At 42.0% G+C, this 23,531-nt stretch overlaps 1 protein-coding gene across 1 annotated transcript in view; it reads left to right on the top strand.

Moving 5' to 3' along the window:
* Nucleotides 1-5,168: 5,168 nt before the first annotated feature.
* Nucleotides 5,169-23,531, top strand: part of hmgcra (3-hydroxy-3-methylglutaryl-CoA reductase a) — a 53,638-nt gene continuing 35,275 nt past the window's right edge. The window contains exons 1-2 of the mRNA XM_060835937.1: nucleotides 5,169-5,298; nucleotides 20,046-20,223. Of these exons, the coding sequence (XP_060691920.1) occupies nucleotides 20,059-20,223 (165 nt within the window). The 5' untranslated portion in view covers nucleotides 5,169-5,298; nucleotides 20,046-20,058. The remainder of the gene's footprint in view (nucleotides 5,299-20,045; nucleotides 20,224-23,531) is intronic.

The raw sequence follows: 23,531 nt of genomic DNA, 5'->3' as shown, positions 1-23,531 counted from the left end.
GAGGGCTAAAAGGGTCATGAAATATCTTTAGCAAACAGCTACCTGATGAGAGAACAGTGCTCCAACCTGTTTGACTATAACCTGATTTGGAGATGCTGGTGTTGGACTGGGGTGTACAAAGTTTAAAAATCACAACACCAGGTTATAATCCTACAGGTTTAATTGGAAGCACTAGCTTTTGGAGTGCTGCTCCATCATCAAGTGGTTGTGAAGGACACAATTGTAGGACACAGTCTGTGATTCACAATTGTGTACTCCACAACCACCTAATGAAGGAGCAGTGCTCCAAAAGCTAGTGCTTCCAATTAAACCTGTAGGACTATAACCTGGTGTTGTGTGATTTTTAATTTTAGCAAAAGGGGTTGAGGAAAATCCCAAAACCTTTTACTTATATATGAGAGAAAGAGGGTAACTAGAGAAAGGTTTGGCCCACTCAAGGATAAAGGAGGAAAGTTAGAGAAAATGGGTGAGTACTTTGCATCGGTATTTATGAGGAGAGGGACATGACGGATGTTGAGGTTAGGGATAGATGTTGATTACTTGATCAAATTAGCGTAAGAAGGAAGTGTTGAGTATTCTGAAAGGCATTAAGGTGGACAGGTCCTCAGATCCAGATGGGATTTATCCCAGGTTACTGAAGGAAGTAATAGAGGAAATACCTGGGGTCTTCTCAGATATCTTTGCAACATCCTTGAACATGGGTGAGGTCCTGGAGGGTGGGAGGATTGCTAATGTTGTTCCTTTGTTTTAAGAAGGGTAGCAGGGATAATCTAGATAATTATAGACCTGTGAGCCTGATGTCTGTGATAGGAGTGCTGCTGGAGAAGATACTGAGGGATAGTATCTATTCTCATTTGGAAGAAAATGGGCTTATCAATGATAGGCAACATGATTTTGTGCAGGGAAGGTCATTTCTTACCAACTTAATAGAATTGTTTTGAGGAACTGACAAAGTTGATTAAGAGAAGGGCTGTAGTTGTCATATACATGGACTTCAGTAAGGCATTTGATAAGGTTCACCATGGTAGGCTGATGGAGAAAGTGAAGTTGCAAGGGGTCCAGGTACTAGCTTGATGGATAGAGAACTGGATGGGCAGCAGGAGGCAGTAGTAATGGACGGGAGTTTCTCAAAATGGAGAACTCTGACCAGTGGTCTTCTGTGTTGGGACCATATATAAATGATATGGTAAAAGGTAGAGGTGATCTGATTAACAATTTTGTAGATGCCACCAAGATTGGTGGAGTAGCAGATAGTGAAGGGGACTGTCAGAATGCAGCAGAATTTAGATTGGAGAGTTGGGCAGAGAAGTGGCAGATGGAATTCAATCCAGGCAAATGCGAGGTGATGTATTTTGGAAGATCCAATTTTACAGCAAACAGTAAGTGGAAAAGTCCTGAAGGAAATTGATCTACAGAGGGATCTGGGTGTTCAGGTCCATTGTACCCTGAAGGTTGCAACGCAGGTCGATAGTGGTCATGAAGGCACACGGCATGCCTTCCTTCATCAGATGGGGTATTGAGTACAAGAGTTAGCAGATCATGTCACAATTGTAACGACTTTGGTTCGGCCACACTTGGAATACTGCATACAGTTCTGGTCTCCACATTACCAGAAGGATGTGGATACTTTGGAGAGGGTACAGATGAGGTTCACCAGGATGGAGGGCGCTAGCTATGAAGAAACTTTGAGTAGGTTAGAATTATTTTCAATAAAAAGATGGGAGTTGAGGGGGTACCTGATTGAAGTGTACAAAATTTGAGGTATAGACAGGATGGATAGCAAAAGCTTTTTTCCCAGTGTGGGGGACTCCATTACCAGGAGTCACAAGCTCAAGGAGACACGGGAAAAGCTTAAGGGAGATATGTGTGGAAAGTTCCTTACGCAGAAGGTGGTGGGTGCCTGGAACACTTTGCCAGTGGAGTTGGTAGAGGTGGGCGAGATAGTGTCATTCAAGCTGTATTGAGGCAGATACAGGAATGGGCAGGGAGCAAAGGGATACAGATCTTGAGAAAGTAGGTGACAGGTTTAGATCTAGGATCTGGATCGGTGCAGGCTTGGAGGGCCGAAGGGCCTGTTCCTGTGCTGCAACTTTCTTTGTTTAACATAATTGTATTAAAGTTTAATTAAATTTAACTCAAATTTCATTCTTGTAGACATTTGATCATGGAGTCATAGTGATGTACAGCACAGAAACAGACCTTTCAGTCCAACTTGTCTATGCTGACCAGATATCCTAATCTAATTTAGTCCCATTTTCTAAAAAAGGTAATCAGAACTTGAAAGATCAACCACTTGATCTGGGTATGATTTCAAATATTTATAAGTACTGAGATTTCTTGGGCAGTTTGCTTACTTACAGCCAGGCTGTTATTTTAATAAATTTTACAAACATCTAGGATTGCGCACTCAGCACAGGCAACATTAGCATCTTAAGAAAAACTGTCTAGGTCAGGACTCTCCTTGTCCTAATATTCTTCATTTCTGGAATGCTTTTAATTCAAGGAATGCTATGGATGTGTGTCTTTGTGATCCCCTTGCTTGGCTAAGGGAGTTCTGCATTATTAATGCTTTCAATCTGCTCTGGAAGCAATCCTGGAGCGGGGTCTAGCATAGGGAAGGAGTCTGATACAGAAGCAGGCACAGGGAAACTGTTGCAGAGAGAACTTACCTTGAAGCAGCTCAGAGCTGGCTTGGAGTGGATTGGAGGCTTTGGAGCAGAGCAGGGACGGTTGTTGGACTGGGGTCTGGTGGGGTGGTTCAGACCACATGTGGAAGCCCCTGAGGTCAGCTACTGCAATATAATGTTTGTGTAATTTGTTTATATAACTAAAGACTTATGAAGTATATCTCTTATTTCTAACTTATTCTATGAAACACTGTAAAGTAACACAACTACTTTTTTATTCCTTTTTTAATCTAGGATTTGTACCTAGGTACTTAATATGGCACACTAAGAGGTGATGTTGTAAAACTTTTCACTGTACTTCTGTGTGTCTGTACTTGACAATGAATATTTTACTTTTAAACTCTTTTTTAACTAGTACACAGACCATCAAATGAACTCTGGTTAAAATAAAGTTTTCTTGCAGCCAGTTTAATCTGAAATAAACTTCTTGAAAATAGAAGCAGACCCAAGAATCGACCACCCACCCTTGTGGAATTAACTTATTGTTCACCATTTGCTTTACTACTGTTTATCACTAAAGATAGGTGGAGATAAAGCCCAGACAGAATGAAAGAGGTAAGCATACAGGTAGATTATTGATGTAAGCCAGGATACAATAAAAAACTGAATAAATCATCTTCCAAGCTGACAGTAGGAGAGTGAGGTAGGTTTGTCTTAAAATCAAAGGATGTCATGACAGAACCAGGGTCCATCAGGGGGTGAAAGATAGAATCAGGCTCTAAATCAATTTGATGTTGACTGCTAGAGGCTACAAAGTCCCTAAGTGGCAAATGCGATGCTGTTTTTTGATCATGTGCTGAGGCCCAACACAACAGGCCCAGACAGAAATGTTGGCCAGGGAGCACTGTGTTCCTGGAGTGGCCAGCAAGTGGAAGCTGTGTTATTCTTACTGACAGAACATAGGCGCTCTGCATTGTGGTCACCCAGTCTGCACGGAATCCCTCATTTCCCCCCACCTGCCCCACTGTAGAGGAGACCTCCCTGTTCACAGTGAAAAGAATAGATTGACAGACTGCCAAATTACTGCTTTAGATATGTCTGGAATCTTGGATATTGAGGAGAGGAGGTAAGTGGGCATGTTTTAAATTTTGTGATTGTGATTGTAGGAATGAAGGAAGAATGCACCACAGTGTTCTGGAGGGAATGGTCCCTGCAGAAAGTTGATAAGGGAGGGGACAACAATATGTCTGTTCATGGCATCCTGCTGGAAGTGATGGAAATTGCGGCTTATGATCCTTTGGATGTGGTGAGTAGAAATTGAGGATTGAGTAGTCTATCCCTATTGCGGGAGATTAGAGAAAGGGTGAGTTTAGAAGTGTAGAAGGTGGGCTGGACATACCCCGTCAACCATAGTAGCAAGGACTCCTCAGTTGAGGTGAAAGTGAGGACTGCAGATGCTGGAGATCAGAGCTGAAAAGGGCTGAATAAGGGCTCATGCCCGAAACGTCGATTCTCCTGCTCTTTGGATGCTGCCTGACGTGCTGCGCTTTTCCACCAACACATTTTCAGCTCCTCAGTTGAGGAGAAAGGTGGACATTCCTGAGGACTGCATGGATGGTGACATTATCGGAACAAATGTGACAGTAATGAAGAAAGTGGGAGGATGGGATGGAGTCCTTACAGGATGCAGAGTGCGAGATGTCTACTGTGGGTAACTGTGCGGGAGTCAGTGGATTTGTAATAGGCTGGCCACCAATGTCCATCGCCAGAAATGGTAACAGATGTCAAGGGAGGACTGAGAAATGGACAGGGTGAAAATGAGAGTCAACTGGAAATTGGAAGGTGCACTTTGGATGCTGCCTGAACTGCTGTGCTCTTCCAGCACCACTGATCCAGAATATGGAAATTGGAAGGGAAATTGATAAACTTTTCCAAGTCCTAAAGAGAGAGTGAAATAGCGTCAGTGATGTCATTGATGTACTCTAGAGCTTAGTGCTGGTGCCGATATGTCTGGAACAAGGACTGATGAAAAGTTACTGGATCTGAATCGTTAATTCTGCTTTCTTCCTCTTCCCCTTCCCCCTCAGGTGCTGTCAGCCCTGCTTAGATTGCCAGTAATTTCTATTTTGGTTTCATATCTCCAGGATCCACAGTGTATCTCTGGATAGGGAATCTCTAGTCTGTATCTCTATATCCATTTATCTCTATATGTAGTAAAATAAAACAGAGATACAACGTAAATATTCTATATGGAGATAGATGGATGTAGAGATTCAGTGAAAATGTAACGAGTTTCCCCGAAACCAGTCTGTGACGTCACCTCATTGTGAACGCATGCGGCTGGTTATGATAATATATGCATCATGGTACAGGCTACAGACCAATCAGATGGATCGCCGGCAGTCACCGATGGTTCTCATTGGGGTAGCCAGTTCTCACAAGGTCCCGGAAGATAAGAGGATGCTCCAATGAAACAGGATCATGGCGAACAGCTCCGGACTGTCCGCCAATCAGAGCGCAGGATCTATCGGGCCATGGGCGTTCGCCATTTTAGCGGCTGGAGGTCGGCAGCGAGAGGAGAGGCAGAGCGATTGCTGAGGGTTGCTGCCTCTGGACCGCTTGTAAAATCTGGGGTTTCCCTCCCTCCCCTCGTCGCTCTGTTATAATTCGGGTGAGTTTTTAAAAAGCAGTTGATGTATTTTTGTTGTTGTAAAGGTGTGTCGCTGTAGCCAGGCTCTGTGTGAGGTGCGGCTGGAGGTTGGTGTTTCAGCCGGTGACTGTGATGTAACGGCCGCCGCTTTGTTTTACCCGGAGCCTGGAGGGCGATTTCATCATCGGGCTGGAGTTAGAGAGAGGGGGAAATCTCCGTACTGTACACAGTACACCGAAAGCCTGGGTTTCACCCCCTCCTGGAGGAGGCCCACCGCCCATAGCAACAGCCTGGATGGGTCCTTCTCCCTCCCCTCGCAACATCCGCAGTACCAGCCCGCGACGCCGTTTCCTTCTGTCGGAGGATCATCGCTCTCCTCCTTTTAACTGCCGTCCGAGGCTAGAATCCATCTCGTAGAATACCTACGATACGGAAGCAGGCCATTCGGCCCTTCGATCCTGTGAAGAGCATCCCACCTCTTTCCCCCCCCAATCCCCATGACCCTGCGTTTACCCTGGCTTGTCCGCCTTGGCTGCACATCTTTGGACTGTGTGGGAAGAAACCCACGCAGACACAGAAGGAACGTGGAAACTCGACACAGAATCGCCCCGGTTTGGCATCGAACCTGGGACCAGTGCCGCACTTTTACAGAATCTCTACAGTGTGGAAGCAGGCCATTTGGCCCATCAATTCCGCATTGACCCTCAAGAGCATCCCACCCAGACCTGCAGCCCTGCACTTTCCATGGCCAATCCGCCAAGCCTGTCCATACCTGGATGCTATGGGCAATTTAGCACCTAACCTGCACATCTTTGGACTGTTTCTGCATTCAGCACAAACCCATGTAGACAAGGAGAGAATGTGCAAACTCCACATAGGTTGTCATCCGAGGCTGGGATTGAACCTGGATCCCTAGTGCTGTGAGGCTAGCCACTGTGCCCCTCTAGTTAATTTGTGTGTTAATTTTGGATGCAAATTTCTCCCTTCCTTCTCCCTGGCCCCACCCCATATCCTTTTGATGCATTCAAAGTCTTCTTTGAAAGCCCTAATTATTGTTGACAATTGTATCTTTTTGCACTGCCATTATCATTTTGGAATATACATTAGTCCTTATTGCACAAAACCTAAGTCAGTGTTATTTGCAGCACTGATGTTGATCAGGTCATCAATATGCCATTAAAAAGGTATATATTTTTATATTTTAACACTGAATCTGGTACCAAAGCTGGATATTGTGTTTGAATATTTCAATGTTTTGTTTACTGAAATTTGCAAAAGTTTAGTTGCCTCTATTTAGTAAAACTGTTAACAACAGTTGAATGATGCCAAATAATTTTGGATATTCAATGTTTTGATTAAATACCATTTTTAAAGTTTTGTGGATGAAGGATCTGTTGTATTTTACTATATCGTTTTGGTTTTCTAATATGCACACCCTCTGTGCTTCACATAAAATGTAGGTTATTGCGATCCCCTTGGTCCTTTTTCAAGTCATGTATGTTTTTCACTTTCAAGCATCATAACTGAGATTACCATATATGATTGGTTTGATCTATTAAATCTTTATGGGTCAATATAATCTCCATTGAAAATATTGGTCCCATAAGTAATTGAATAATTTGTATTACATCATACCACCCCATGCTTCGTATTGCTACTGACCTGAGTGCCAAAAGTTTCTGTGGAAATAAAGTTGTTTTTCCCTCCCCTGTCTCTTGCACTAGAGCTGTATATTCAGTATAAGTGTTATATATTGGCACTATTGATTGTGTGCAGGATGTCTAATTGAATAGAAAAAAAGACCTTATTCTGTTTCTTTTTACTTATTTTGCTTTCTTTAGCTGTCATTTGCCATGTGTGTCTGAATGGCCCAACAATACAGTTCCATAGAACTTGGATTCTACTCCTTTCTCTACAAATATTTTTTGGTGAGATAGCTAGGGGGCTTTAAGCATTCCTGAAAAGAGTTTTTTTTTTAAAAAGACTCCTCTTGCACTAGCCAGCAGGATAATAAGTGACCATTCTCCTGCCAGCAAAATCTGGCAATACTGCCAGTGAGGAAAGTGAAAGCTGGTACTTTAAAAAAGCATAGTCTATTCTGTTTACAATTCACTTGTACGCTGGAATCATTTTAAGGCAAATATTTGATATTTGACTTAAATTTAGACCTCTGGTAGTCTTTCAAATTAAGCCCCTTGTTTCTAATGAGTGAAAAATTTCACTTTTTATGTGAAGTCTGTCAAAATTTATTTGTGCCTTTGCTCCCACTTATTATATGACAAAATAATGGTGGCTCTTCAAACGAATAAATCAGACTTTGCATTACTCTGGTGTAACTGTAATTGGTTCTGCTGCTTGGGTGATAAGATGTGCTGCCAAATATGTATATCTTTCACTAACATGGTTAAACCTTGTGCTAAAATAAATTTTATAAACTTTGTTACTTTTGTAGTGAATACATTGCTCTTTTTGGCAAATGTTAATTTACTTCTTCAGATTTTTCTGTAGAAAGACATTTTGGCCTATGGAATCTACCATATTTCTCCACGGTTTTTTCAATCATCTAATTTCTGTTTAAAAGAATAGTTGGATTCTAGCAGACATGGTATTGAATTTCACTTTATGACTACATATTCCGTTTAAAGAAAACCTCACTTTAATCCTTTAACCATCTGAAGGTTATGTCTTTGCTACTGTCTGAGCAATGCAAGCAGTTTGTCACTTTAAAACATCTCTGAAAAATATTATAAGCTGTGCTGCACCCTTTCCATATTTTTAATATTTTGCATACCATGATTCAAAAGTGAAGAAAATAGCAAGTTTTGAGAAGATTTGTAGCAGAGGTTGAGGTTCTGGATGTAGGTTTGCTTGCTGAGCTGGAAGGTTCACTTTCAAGCGTTTTGTCACCATACTAGGTAACATCTTCAGTGAGCAAACCTACATTGAGTGAAGAAAATGGCTCAGGAACAATGAATGAGAAACTAGGGATTGAAAACTATTCATCCTGTGCTTTTTATTTACGTTCTTTAACAGTGAGATTGTTTAACAACAAAGGAGTTGCATTTCCTTTGCATGTTCAATATAGATTTTGATTGTTAAAATCTTGATTGAACTTGCCTAAACATTTTTAGAATGAAAACCAACATGCCCATTCTAAGCGATGAGACGTAAACAATCTAGGTCTTTCAATATATAATTTCAGTTACATCATACCGTAAGCTTTTGCTGTAAGTTGTGTCCTGCGATCTTATACTCTGCAAACTCCAGATGAAGGAGCAGCGCTCTGAAAGCTAGTGCTTCTAAAATGAACCTGTTGGTCTAAACCTGGTGTTGAATACATTACTGGCTTAATTTGTTAACTTGAGCAGCCAACTTGTACTTACCAATTTTGACATCTCACTTCTCAACATAATTGATCTCCTGAAAATAGTGTGGGGAAATCAAATTCTATCCCTTTTGATTTTTTTTAAATGAACAGGCACCAGCTAACTGCAAATTAATCCTTTTGTGTTTAACTTTCACATATCAATTTATTACACATTTTTGCCTCATTGAGTGGCAGGGCCATTGGAGAATTGTCACAGCTTACTTTAATTTTGTATCCAGAATTCAAAACCACTTGTTTGTAAAATACTGTTGTTTTAATGCCAAATAATCAAACATGGGTGAGCAGAATTTCAGCTTTTAATCTTCTCTGCAAGCGATGAATGCGAGTGTGTTTCCTTATGCTGCTGTTTCCACTAGGGGGATTGGTCTCATTAATTTTAATATAAATTTGTATAAACAACTGCTAGGGGTAGATCTGTTTCTGGAGCTGAAGTGTGACAGGAAATTTTGCGCAGTCATTTGGCGCCATGTTCTTCACGGCCAGCAACACCTTTTATCGATGAGAATGAGCATTTTGCCAAGACCTTTCCCATGCCTCCACTTGGCTTTTAAATAGCCACCAAATCTGAAACAGATTATGGTTTGTAGCAAACTGCCCATCCTTCAGGACAACAATACTGTACAACCCTGTCAAAGCAGCTGCTGCAAGGTGTGTCAGAATATCGACGCAAGTAACACCATCATCACACGTGGGGACACCTCCCACCATGTACACAGTATTCGTGTGACTCTGCCAATGTGGTCTATTTCATATGCTGCAGTCAAGGATGCCTGAGGCATGGTACACTGGCAAGGCAGAGCAGACGCTACGACAACAGATGAATGGGCGCTGCACAACAATCACCAGGCAGGAGTGTTCCTTCCCAGTTAGGAAACACTTCAGTTCGGGACACTTGGGCTCGGTTCTTCGGGTGACCATCCTCCAAGGCAGTCTTCAGGACAAGCTATAATGCAGAGTGGCTGAGCAGAAGCTGACAGCAAAGTTCGGTACTCATGGGAATGACCTCAACCAGGACCTTGGGTTCGTGGCACACTACAGGTGACCCCACTAAATGAGAGAACCATGGAGTGTTTACTGTATCATATCACCATGGCACTGGACCCCTTTGGCTATAAATTCTGAATGCATGATCTTCACCACCTCCCCAACCACCTGATGGAGTGGTGCTCCAAAAGCTAGTGCTTCTAAGTAAACCTGTTGGACTATAACCTGGCATATGTGATTATTTTGTTTTTTTTTAAACTTTGTCCCCTCGGATCGCATTTGATATTATAAATTATAATTTTGTACAACATTCATGGTTTTTGAGTAGGCCAGATATTGGACCATTAAATTAAGAACATAATTTCCTCAAACTAAAGATCAAGCCTAGAGTGATGTTTTTAATGAACACTGCCTGTGTTTGAACATGAGCAAAAGTCCTGAACTTTGGTTATGCTGTTGGTTCTTGGAAAAATGCTAATGTCTGAGGGTTTTATCCACCATTTACTTGAAAATGTAACTTGTGGTCTGGTGAGTCCTGCATTGTCACTTGACCTGCTTTGCCAGGAAAGTGCTAGTTCTGGACACATTGCTTTCAGAACATGAAATATCTAGTTCAGAACTGAATGTTTTCCTTTTTGGCATAAGCCACAACTGTAATACACATTCCATTATTTTAAGTCAGTATTTTTACAGATTATCTTCACATCGAACTTTGCTTTTAAAACTTATCTAACACAGTGGATTCTTGAATAATCTGATTTTTGTTTGATCTCTGCATTAACAGGTTTTCATTGTACAAGTTGTTTTAATTCCAGCTGAAAAATTGTCTATGTCTTACACATTATTAATAAAAAGAAGTGAACTCCTAAGATTCTGTTAGTGAGGATGGCAGGTGCAGGAGATCAGAGTGGAGTGTGGCGCTGGAAAAGCGCAACAGGTCAGGCAGCATTCGAGAAGCAGGAAAATCGATGTTTCAGGCATGAGCCCTTCATCAGGGTTTATGGCCGGAACATCGATTCTCCTGCTGCTCTGATGCTGCCTGACATGCTGCGCTTTTCCATTACCATACATCCGAGTCCCGAGTTTTGCTGTTCAGTAGTTCAACAAATTTTAAACACTTTTTCTTTTTTTTCCCAGAAACAGACCATTCATCTCAATTAAACTATCCTAGTTTATGCTTCAACACAGGTCCTCTCACATTTTACTACTTTGATTCCTTTCTCCTTCATGCACTTAGCCTCCTGTCAACCAATGTCTATAACAGAACAATGCTTCACAGTTTTATTTTTCACTGTGACCTGATACAGAACCACAGGGCTAACGGGGCGGCGGGGGGGGGCAAAGCATTTCCTGCCACAGGAAGTTGATAAACTGAAATTATTAAGATGCATCTGAAGTAATAAGTCATCTATTCCATTAATAGTCATGTGCTGCAGCTGACATCACAGTTGCATTCACAGTCCATTGCTACCCCACGGTGACCTTGGTTCACCATGTCGATTTGATGTTTTTCTCACTAAATTGCCCTTGTTAGGTGCTTGGTTTGCTCCCCAACTCCAATGCTTAACATATTGCTTTGCTGACCTGCTTGACTCCATTTAAAAAATACAGAAACGAGCTGAGTAGACACTATCACTTCTGCAGTTGTTAAAAGGCTTGAATTGTTGTTTGGTGATACTGATCCCCCTCAAGCAGAACAATCAGTATTAGTGTTGCATGATTGGTGAGGGCATATATGGCGGCAGCAAATTCTGGACATAACATAAATTACAACACAGAACAGGCCTTTTGGCCCACCATGTTGTGCCGAGATTTAATCCTAATGTCAAATATAATAACTTAACATATGCACCCCTCAACTCACTGCTATCCGTGTGCATGTCTAGCAGTCGCTTCAATGTCTGCAATGACTCTGCTTCCACCAACACAACTGGCAATGTAGTCCATACATTCACAACTCTCTGCATAAAGAACCTACTTCTGTCTCCTTTATATCTTCCTCCTAATATCTTCAAACTATGACTTCTTGTACCAGTCAATCCTGCCCTGGGGAAAAGTCTCTGGCTATTGACACTAACTATTCTCTCATTATTTTGTACACCTTGATCAGGTCTCTCTCTTCCTCCTTCTCTCCAGAGAGAAAAGTCTGAGCTTATTCAACCTCTCTTCATAAGGCAAGCCCTCCAGTCCAGGCAGCATCCTGGTAAACCTTCTCTGCACCCTCTCCAAAGCCTCTGGTTGCCCTAATATAGGAAATATACAGAACTGGACACAATATTCCAAGTGTGGCTTCACCAGGGACTTGTAGAGCTGCAGCAAAACCTCACGGCTCTTAAACTTGATCCCCCTGTTAATGAAAGCCAAAATACCATATGCTTTCTTAACCCTATCCACTTGGGGGCAACTTTGAGGGATCTATGTACTTGCACACCCAGATCCCTCTGTTCCTCCACACTGCCAAGACTCCTGTCTTTAATCCTATATTCAGCATTCTGCATCGACTTCCAAAATTCAGCACTTTGCATTTCTCCAAGTTGAACTCCATATGCCATTTCTCAACCCAGCTCTGCATCCTGCCTATGTCGCACTGCAGCCTGCAATAGCCCTCTATACTAGCGATGACCCTTCCAACCTTTGTGTCATCTGCAAATTTACTAACCCGCCCCTCAACTTCCTTATCCAAGTCATTTATAAAAATTACAAAGAACAGAGCCCTATGGGCCCCCACTCAGCGCTGACCTCCAGGCAGAAGACTTTCCATCTACAACCACTCTCTGCCTTCTGTCAGCCAGCCAATTCTGAATCCAGATAGCCAACTCTCCCTGTATCCCATACTTCCTGACTTGATGAATGAGCCTACCATGGGGAACCCTATCAAATGCCTTGCTGAAATCCATATACACCACATCCGCTGCTTGACCATCGTCGACCTGTCTTGACACCTCCTCAAAGAACTCAATAAGATTTGTGAGGCATGACCTGCCCCTCACAAAGCCATGCTGACTGCCTTTAATCACGCTATGCTTTACCAAATAGTCATAAATCCTATCCCTCAGAATTCTTTCCAAAACTTTGACCACAGACTTAAGACTGACTGACTGACTGTTCTGAAATTGCCAGGGATTTTCTCTTATCCTTGAAAAAAAGATTCAACATTCGCCTCCTTCCAATCCTCTGGTATGACTCCTGTGGAGAATGAGGAGGCAAATATTCTCGCCAGCAGCTTAGCAACCTCCTTTCTCCCTTCCCAGAGCAGCCTAGGATAACTCTGGTCTGGCCCTGGAGACTTGTCAATCTTAATGTTTTCCAAAGTTTCTAGCACATCAAATTCATCATCAATCTTGATCTGGTCAAGACTGCATCCCAACTCATCTACATTTTCACTTACAACAAGGTCCCTTTACTCGGTGAAAACCAAAGCAAAAAACTCATTTAGGACTTCCCCGATCTGCTCAGACTCCATGCACAAGTTCCCTACGCTATCCCTTATTGGCCCTACCTTCTCTCTGATCATTCTCTTATTCCTGACGTATGAGTAAAAAGAAGACTTTCTTAACAAACTGTCTTAATAGAATGGAGTGATGGTATGTGTGGCAAGAGAGCTACTGTGTGTATGCAGCTAGGGGCATCAGCTGATAGTGAGAAGTCATGTCGTTGTGGCCATATTGGGTGACGAGCACTTGTAGTATTGATGAGGTACAGGTAGACCACTCTTTATCTGAAATCAGAAAAGCTCCAAAGTCCAAAGACTTGCTTATAAAGATTTTTTTTCTCTCATTAACAAGGTTGTTTGGTGTTCCATCAATTAACCCAAGTCGACATCCACTCGATGCGTGTCACTCAGATGTGACTTTTGGGAGGGAAGGGGGGGAAGAGGTAGTGTGGCCCAGTAGTGTGGCAGGCCTCAATTCTGTTTCAGGTCCTGTTTTACTCAGTGAGTCTGCTCCTCCAGTAAGGTGTAAAAAAAAATTCACTATCAAACTGTCACTTATTCTGAAATTCGAAAAATTCTGAAAACCAGCTGCTCCTGAGCATTTTGAATAAACCATTGTGTACCTCTATCAGTAAGGTGGCAGGCTGGGCCCCAGCTGACGTAGGACAAGGGCTGGGGGCTGACCCCTATTGTACATTCTTTCAAAGAAGTTATGTCTTGGTTTTTATCATCTCTTTCCATTGAGAATACTACCAGGTACAGAATCAATTAATGTGGCCTTTCTGGAATGGGAATCAGGTCTGTCAAATTGGCACACTATATAAATGGGAGAATTTAAAAGGGAGCCTAGCTAGCAACTTCACCTGACACTTGGTCAGCGTGTCATGGTATCTCATGATTTACTATTCGGGAAGTACTGTACTAAGTGGAATGTTCTAATAATTGAGTTAAGGGATTTCTCTTGAATACTTTACTAGCTTTGTTAGTAGTTACCTTGGCATTTAAGGTTTCTCCTTTGGTGCCTTTAACATCTTTATATCTTGGGCTTGTTTTTCAGGAACCACAAAGTATAGTGTGTCAGTCTTTCCCATTAGTCATGTTTTCATTCAGGACTTGTCCTGCATGAAATAGTGAACTGTGTTTATGTCATACTGGATCAGTTAATGGACAATTAAGTGTGCAGTTGATTTGTATGGGTAAATGACATTCAACGTAAAAGTGGCAGCTTGAAGTCTTACTTTACAGCCGCCTTGACTTAATAGAGTAATGGAGATGGGCAGCATGGAAACAAACTCTTTGGTCCAACCTGTCCATGCCAACCAGATATCCCAACCCAAGCTAGTCTCATCTGTCAGCACCCGGCCCATATCCCTCCAAACCCTTCCTATTCATATACCCAGCCAAACGACTTTTAAATGTTGCAATTGTACTAGCCTCCACCACATCCTCTGGCAGCTCATTCCATACATGTACCATCCTCTGCCCAAAAAAGTTGCCCCTGAGGTCTCTTTTTACATCTTCCCCTCTCACCCTAAACCTATGCCCTCTAGCTCTGGACTCCGTCACCCTAGGGAAAAGGCTTTGTCTATTTATCCTATCCATGCCCCATAATTTTGTAACCTTCTGAGGCCACCCGTCAGCCTCTGATGCTCCAGAGAAAATAGCCCCAGCCTATTCAACCTCTCCCTCTAGTTCGATGCTCCAACCCTGGCCACATCCTTGTGAAACTTGAAAGGCTTCAGAAAAGATTTACAACATCCTCCCGATAGGAAGGAGACCAGGATTGCACGCAGTATTCCAACAGTGGCCTAACCAATGTCCTATACAGCCACAACATGACCACCCAACTCTTTACTCAGTACCCTGACCGATAAAGGAAAGCATACGAAACACTGCATTCACTATCCTATCTACCTGCGACTCCACTTTCAAGGAGCTATGAACCTGCATTCCAAGGTCTCTTTGTCAGCAACACTCCCCAGGATCTTTCCCATTAAGTGTATAATGCCTGCTAAGATTTTATTTCCCAAAATGCAGCACCTTGCATTTATCTGAATTAAACTCCATCTGCCACTTCTCAGCCCATTGGCCCATCTGGTCCAGATCCCATTGTAATTTGAGGTAACCCTCTTCGCTGTCCACTACACCTCCAATTTTGGTGTCATCTGCAAACTTACTAACTGTACCTCTTATGCTCGCATCCAAGTCATTTGAGTTTAGCACTTTCTTTAAATTGTGAATCAACTCTCATTTTCTTCCCTTTTTTAGCTTATCATGTCCTCTCCTCCCCCATTTTTTTCAAGTCTGGCAGGAGACAACCGTTCTCCTATTCTGATCACTATCTGAAATTCCAACATCTTTTTCTCCGTCAGCACCCATTGTCCACTACCCCCACCCCGACCCTTTTCAAACCATTGCATAAAAGCTGTCCCTTCTGCACTTCACCAGCTCTGAAGAGTCATCTCTACTCAACTTTAGCTTGCTCTCTCTCCATGGATGCAGTCTGACCTACTCTGACCTCCAGCATTTGTTGTTTTCAGATTAGTCATTTATCAGTTCTTTTCAATGTAATTACTTTTAATTTTCAATTTGGGATGGGCATTACATGGTGGCTTCGTCAGTGATGTCAGATATTAAACTGTTCAATTTACGCTTTGCTCAAGCAAAGCCACAGCCTTGTTTTTCTTTGAAGTCATTTAAAGTGTCCTGAAAGAAAGCTGTGTGATTTGAAAAAATATTATTGCACACAGCTAGACATAATGGGGAAGTTGGTTGGCTTTCAAATCCGATTTGGATGATTATCTGATTAAATTTGCAGACAAACGTGTGCTGCAAGCTATCGTGGAGGGCCAACGTAGATCCCCTGGTTAAATGGTGTCCTATATTGACTCTTATTTCTAAGGTCTCCTTCACCAACGGAATAACTTCACTGACTTTTAGTTTAATCTTAAGCTCCTTACATTGTACATCTTTCTTAAATGATGCAGTGTTCAGTTATCTTTAAAGTATATTCTGCTAGTCAGTGCAGTGTTCATTTGAAGCATGGTTCATTGGGTTTTGTTTACCTAGTTTGTGGCGATGCTTAACTATGATGTCTTCCACTTTTGCAGATGAGATGAGTTTAACTATTTTGGTAGGAAAACCAAATTCAACTTGCTTCTCCATTTGAGTTGGAAAGAATTGTACTTCAAAGGAACTTGGGTGCCTTGCTCAGGAAACTCTGAATGTTGACATGCAAATCCAACAAAAAAGGCAAATTAGTTGACTGTTTTATTACAAGAGGATTTGTATATTGAACTCAATCAACAAGCACATAAATCTAGACCCAATAGACCGGGCACTACAGTGAACAACTGGAAGTAACATTAACAGAACAAAATAAATTCCAGAAGAGACAGTACAGCAGCACTTCACAGGAGACTCCAAAGCACTGAAGATATTACCTAGACAGGGGACGAAATGTCTGCAAATCAACTTCCCAGCTCGACGAACAAATCCACAACTATGATGGGGAGCAACCGAGCTACAAATCTTTATGCTAACCTTGAATTGTACCTAATCTATAGCTTAGGCACCTTAACTACAGAAAGATACACTTACCATAGAGGGAATGCATTTGAAGGTTTACCAAACTACTGCCTATGAGCAAAAATTAACAGATTTGGCCAGTATTCTCTGGAGTTGAGAATGAGAGTTGATCTTACTGGAACTTTAGCAGGGCTTTCTTTCTATTCCCAGCCTAATGGCAATGTGTGGGTCTACCTATGGTTCAGCAAGGCTGTTTACCATCAAGGGCAATGGATGGGAAATGCTGGCCCAGCTAGTGACATCCAATTCCCATGTTAGAAATTTAAAAAAAAAAATTTCAGTGAGGGCTCAACAAGAGATTCAATTGGGATATTCTTTCTTTCCTGTTTTGGAGAGCCTAGGTCCAGGATAACAGTCTCGAACTAAGGGCGGCACCCACCACCACCTCCATCCAAGACCCCATAAGTCAGTCCAGGTGAGACAGATGTTCACCTGCCTCTCTTCCAACCTAGCAATTGTCAGGTGCTCCTGATTGGTCTCCCCGATATACAGAAGACCACAATGTAAACTTAGGGGACGGTTCACCGAGCATCTCAGCCAGGCTTGGATGTGCTAACCGGATCTCTGTCACCATCTATTCTAATTCCCCTTCCCACTCCCTTTCTGACATGACCTTGGCCTCCTCCATTGCCCCAACAAACCAAATACAAATTGGAGGATCAATGCGTCATCTTCCGTCTGGGCAGTCTACAGCCTGGAAGACTCTACATTTGAGTTCTCCAATTTCAAATAACCTCCCTCCCCATCCCCTGACTCCCTTCACAGCACCCCTCTGTCCCTTCCGCTTGTCCCATTGACCGAAGAGGTTGTACCCATTACCTGTCTTCACCTATCCCCACTTCACCTTCCTGCCCCTGCCACCCCTTTATCTGCAACTGCCTTTACACCCATCCCCAGTCCTGAAGAGGAGTTACACCTGACACATCGATGTCTCCACCTCCTGATGCTTCCTGGCTTGCTGAGTTCATCCAGACGCCTGCTTATTATCAAAGTAAGGGGAAGCTAATTAAAATGATTTGAAGACTAATCTCTTCAAAATCCCTTACATTTTGATTTTATATCCAATTGGTAAACTGCCCCTGAATCCCATGTATTAGAATTTTACTAACCAGTTTACCATGTAGAACCTTGTCAAAGGCCTTGTTAAAGTTTATGTAAGCAATGTCACCTGCTCTGCCCTCATCTACTTTATTGATCCAATCCTCAAACTCTGAAGTTTGTGACACACACAATTTCCTATGCGCAAAGCCATGCTGACTGTCCCCAGTCAGTCTTTGCCTCTACAAATGCATGTAAATCCTGTTTCATAATCTCATCAATACCTTAAGCACCAATGACATCAGACTTACTGGTCTGTAGTTCCCAGGCTGCCGCTTTATTTATTTATTTATTTATTTATTTATTTATTTATTTAGCAGCCTTTCTCAAAGGTGCAATGTTAGCCACTCCTCCAGTCTTCTGGCACCTCATCCGTAACTATAGAGGATACAAATATCTCTGCCTGGGGCTCTGCAAATTCTTCCTTAACTTCTCACAATGTCTTAAGATACAAAGATTTATAAGGGTTGGAAGATTTGAGCTAATAGGCTGAATAGGCTGTGTCTGTTTTCCCTGGATTGTCAGAGGCTGAAGGGTGACCATCGAGGTTTATAAAATCATGAGGGGCATGGATAAAGTGAATAAATGAGGTCTTTTCCCTGAGGTGGGGGAGTCCAGAACTAGAGGGCATAGGTTTGGGCTGAGGGGGAAAAGATATGAGAGACCCAAGGGGCAATTTGTCACACAGGCGATGGTGCGTGTATGGAATGAGCAGTCAGAGGAAGTGGTGGAGGCTGGTATAATTGCAGCATTTATAAGACATTTTGAATGGGTATATGAATAGGAAGGGTTTGGAGGGGTATGGGCTGAGTGTTGACAGGTGGGACTAGATTGGATTGGGATATCTGTCAGTATGTACGAGTTGGACCAACGGGTCTGTTTCCGTGCTGTACATCTCTGACTGGATGACTTGGTCAATTGGGTACTTGTGGAGAAAATAAGTATTTCATGTTTAGTTTTTAAATTATAGAATACTGTAAGAAGATGTTAAGATGGGGCTGAGGGGAAAATTTCTTCTTAGTGTCATGAATCAGTGGAATTCTTTATTGCAAGAGGGCCAATGAGGCTGGGTTGTTAAGTATATTGAAGGTTGTGAAATACGTTTTTTTTCAATCAATAAGATAACCTAAAGGTTTGGGGAAAAGGCAGCAAAGTGGTGTTGAAGCCTATCTGATAGGCCATAAGCTCGTTGAGGGGCTGAATGGCCTATTTCTCTCATGAATGACAGAATATCAATTGAGCAAACTGGACTACATTTAGTCTATTATAAAAGATAACAGTACCCTTGGAAAGCATCAATAGGATTAGACAAAGTATCAACGAGTTTATGGAAATGAAAGTGTGCAAAATTAATCCACTGGAGTTTTTTTTTGTTGGGATGCAGTAAGTAGAAAGGAGAACCAGGTGTGATGTATTTGAATTTCAAAAAGACTTTTGGTATAGTCCCACATCGATTAGTGGGTAGAAATACAGTCAGTTTTGCCAAAACATGGTAGTTCCATTCTCGTGCAATCCTGTGTTATAAGAAAATCGTGTAATGATAAACCATTCATACTAATGGGACCAAAATCACAGTATAACCAATAAATGCTTTAAGAGTTCGCACTTTAGAAACCGTGTCCCCGATTCATCAATCGCGTCATAGTAAAATTGTGTTAACAAAACATGTGCTATAGCAGAATGACTTGTAAAACACGTCGGCTTGGGGTTAATAAAGCTACATGCAGTTACTATAGTGGAAGGGCAGCCTAGGTTCATTAGGCTGAGACCAGGGATGGCAGAACTGTGTTGTATGAGTCGAGATTGTGAATACAGACCGATTCAAAGTACTGTTCAGAAGAGTAAGAGGGAATCTGACTAATACGTATAAAATACTGAAAGGGCAGAAAGGCTGGATGCAGGGAGGGTGTTCTCCCTAGTTTGGGAGTCCAGGACTGGGATCATGGCCTAAAGATAAAGGGACTGAGGTAAGGAAAGACTTTCTTACTGGTACAGGCTGATCCACCACATATCTACAAATGTCAATTTTTTCTTGAACATATTAAAGGCACCACGGGATATGGAGAGAAAGTGAGACTATAACTTAGAGAATGATCATTGCTGACCCCAGTGAGCAGATCAGGCTCGATGGGCTGAATGGCCTACTTCTGTTCCTAGTTTCTGTTTTGGTGTTTCATAATTCCTTTCTGATTCCTTTCAGATATCGTGGATGCCAGTAAATATACTTTTTTAAAAATTTGATGTTTTACCAGTTGTTTTCTTCTTCTACCCAAACAGGTAAAGTTTAAAAATGCTGTCCAGGCTGTTCCGCATGCATGGGCTTTTTGTTGCCTCCCACCCTTGGGAAGTGATTGTTGGAACAGTTACAATCACGATCTGCATGATGTCCATGAATATGTTTACTGGCAATAATCAGATTTGTGGATGGAATTTTGAATGTCCAAAGATTGAGGAGGTAAGAATCCTGCCATAACTATTTATCCTCTTCCTGGGCTCCTTGAAATCTAATTAGCGTTTATAGCTAGATTGGCTTCACATTTAACGTTTGTTTCACAAAGGGCATCTGCTAATATAATTCAAAACCAGTAGAATTGAGCAAAAAGCTTTGAAAACAAATTGAAAAAAGTCTTCAAGATTATGTAAATTGACACTTTTATACTTCTGCAAAGCTTATAGTGTTTAAAGATAATATGTATTTTTATTTGTGTGTGCTATATATATTTATACTTTTAAATTACTGTGAATGTTAAGTTAAAATACTCTGTGCTGCTTTCTAAACTAACTCTGGAAAATGTGAATGTAAATCATTTCAAATGCTTTTGCTGGGCCCATAACATCCTTTGCAATCTGTATGATATATATTTTACTTGGATTTTTATGTTAGGGATGCTGGTTTCAATTATTCCTTGTAATTTTTTTTTTCCCCTGTGTCCAAATAACATTGATCAAGTGTAAGTATCTTCTCCTCACCTAGATTTAGTTTCTTCCTTGCATCTAAATAGGGTGAGACAATATTTGTTGAGTATCCATCTCTTCCTTTGTGGAGATCCAAGTATCCATCTAAATGTAGATACAAAGAAAACAATTGGAACTAGAAGTAGGCTAATCAGCCCTTCAAGCCTATTTTGCTATTCCATTAAGATCACAGGTGACCTGTTTGCTCTGAAATCCATGGTCTTACCTTTCCCTGATAACCTTTTTATTCCCTTGCCAAATAATCTATGTCTGCTTCAAATTTTCAATGGCCCTGCCTCCAGTATCTTTAAAAACTTCTGAAGTCTCACAACCCTCAATGATTCCCCTCCTCTCTGACCTAAGAGGGTGACTCCTAATGACTAAAAACTAGGGTGATCTCTAGTTCTGGACTACTCCAAACATCCTTGCTGCATTCACCTTATCTCGACCATATCAGGATCTTTAAAATTCAATCGAATCACTAATTGTTCCTTTAAGCACAAGAGAAAACAATCACAGCTGCTTATTCCTCTTTCATATGATCATTTTGCTAGTTCAATGTATCAATCTCATAAAGTTCCTCTGAGCTGTGCCTCCAGCGTCTTTCCAGTTGTCCTTCGATAAGGAGACTAAAATGGCGCAAAATGTTCAAGATATGGTCTCACCAATGCCCTGTACAACAAAGGTATAATGTCCCTCAGTGTAGAGTTGCCCTCAGGATAGCATTCCTTTCACATTCATTGCTTGGTGTATCTGACCACCTTTTGAGACGCTTGCATTTAGAACATAGATGCCTCTGTACCTTGGAGTTAAACAGTAGTTCAACGTTGAAATAATCCTTTTTTTTTCAAGACACAAACAAGACAAGGCTGTAGGGTGCAGGACAAAATATAAGAAGTGGAGAACAGACCATGCAATCATTTTCTGAAGTTATGGAATTCACTGTTTAGACCTTAACTGTAAAGTGGCTAAGCAGAAACGGCAGTGTTGTTCTTCAAGCTTGTGTTATTGCAGCAAAGCCTGGGTAAAAATATTGGCATTAGAACAAGGGGTTTATTGAACTGTCTCGCAACCAGAAGATTGAGAATCATTTCTTCTAATAGAGTGGAGATGATCATCAAAGTGGTCAGTCTGTGTTTACTTGCCAATTAAAGCAGTCTACTTTGTAAGCAGCGAATGCAGTAGACTAGATTAGGAGGGGAAAGTAAAATGTTCCTTCACTTGGAAGGTGTTTGGAGCCTTAATCAGTGAGGAGGCAAGTGTTATATCGACTGCAATTTTGTGGGAAGATGTCATGGGGGAGTGAGGAAGTGTTAGGAATGATTAAAGGAGTGGACCAAGGTGGATTGGAGAGAATGGCCTCTGGAATGCTGACAGTGCAGGGAGGGGAAATTGTGTTTGGCAACACCTGCTGTAGGTGGTGGAATTGACAGAGGAGCTGGTGCAAGGGAGAAGGGTTCACTTTTTTTTGGATTATTGGGATCTCTTCTGGGGTTGAAGTGACCTGTGTAAGAAGGATGGATTGCACCTGATTTGGGAGGAGACTCATGTACTGGCAGGGAGATTTACTAGCGCTGCTCTGGAGGATTTAAACTAGTAAGTTGTTGGGGGTGGGGGAGCTGGGATATATCTTTGAGATATTTGTATCCTCAATAGTCACAGGTGAGGTGCTGGAAGACTGGAGGTTGACTCAACTGGTGTCACTATTTAAGAAAGGTAGTAAGGAAAAGCCAGGGGACCACAGACTGTTGAGCCTGACATTGGTGGTGGGCAAGTTGTTAGAGGGAATCCTGAAGGACATGTATTTGGAAAGGCAAGGACTGATTAGGGATAGTCAACATGGCTTTGTGTGGGAAATCATGTCTCACAAACTTGATTGAATTTTTTTTTGAAGAAGAAGAAACTAGGATTTTATCCCAGGATTGAAACTGAAAATGTGTTGCTGGTTAAAGCACAGCAGGTCAGGCAGCATCCAAGGAACAGGAAATTCGACGTTTCGGGCCAGAGCTCTCTGGCCCGAAACGTCGAATTTCCTGTTCCTTGGATGCTGCCTGACCTGTGCTTTAACCAGCAACACATTTTCAGCTCTGATCTGCAGACCTCACTTTTTACTCGAAGATTTTATCCCAGGATTCTCTGGGAAGCAAGGGAGGAGATTGCAGAGCCATTGGCCTTGATTTTTATGTCCTTGTTGTCTACAGGAATAGTGCCAGAAGACTGGAGGATAGCAAATGTGGTTCCCTTGTTCAAGAAGGGGAGCAGGGATAACCCTAGTTACTGTAGGCTGGTGAGTCTTACCTCTGTTGTGGGCAAAGTCTTAGAATTGTAAGGGGTAGGATTTATGAACATCCGGATAGGAATAATGTGATCAAGGATAGTCAGCATGGTTTTGTGAAGGGCAGGTTGTGCCTCACAAACCTTATTGAATTCTTTGAGAAGGTGACTAAGGAGGTTGACGAGGGTAAAGCGGTAGATGTGGTGTATATGGATTTTAGTAAGGCGTTTGATAAGGTTCCCCATGGTAGGCTACTGCAACAAATATGGAGGTATGGTATTGAGGCTGTGTTGGAGGTTTGGATTAGGAATTGGCTGGCTGGAATAAGACAGACGGTAGTAGCTGATGGTAAAGGTTCATCTTGGAGTGCAGTTACCAGTGGTGTTCCGCCAGGATCTGTTTTGGGACCATTGCTGTTTGTCATTTTTATAAATGACCTGGAGGAGGGGCTAGAAGGTTGGGTGAGCAAGTTTGCAGACGATACGAAAGTCAGTGGAGTTGTTGACAGTGAAGAAGGATGTGGCAGGTTACAG

This window comes from Hemiscyllium ocellatum, chromosome 2, assembly GCF_020745735.1.
Source record: "Hemiscyllium ocellatum isolate sHemOce1 chromosome 2, sHemOce1.pat.X.cur, whole genome shotgun sequence".
In the NCBI taxonomy this organism is placed as follows: domain Eukaryota; kingdom Metazoa; phylum Chordata; class Chondrichthyes; order Orectolobiformes; family Hemiscylliidae; genus Hemiscyllium; species Hemiscyllium ocellatum.
This window is presented reverse-complemented; position numbering and strand designations above follow the sequence as displayed.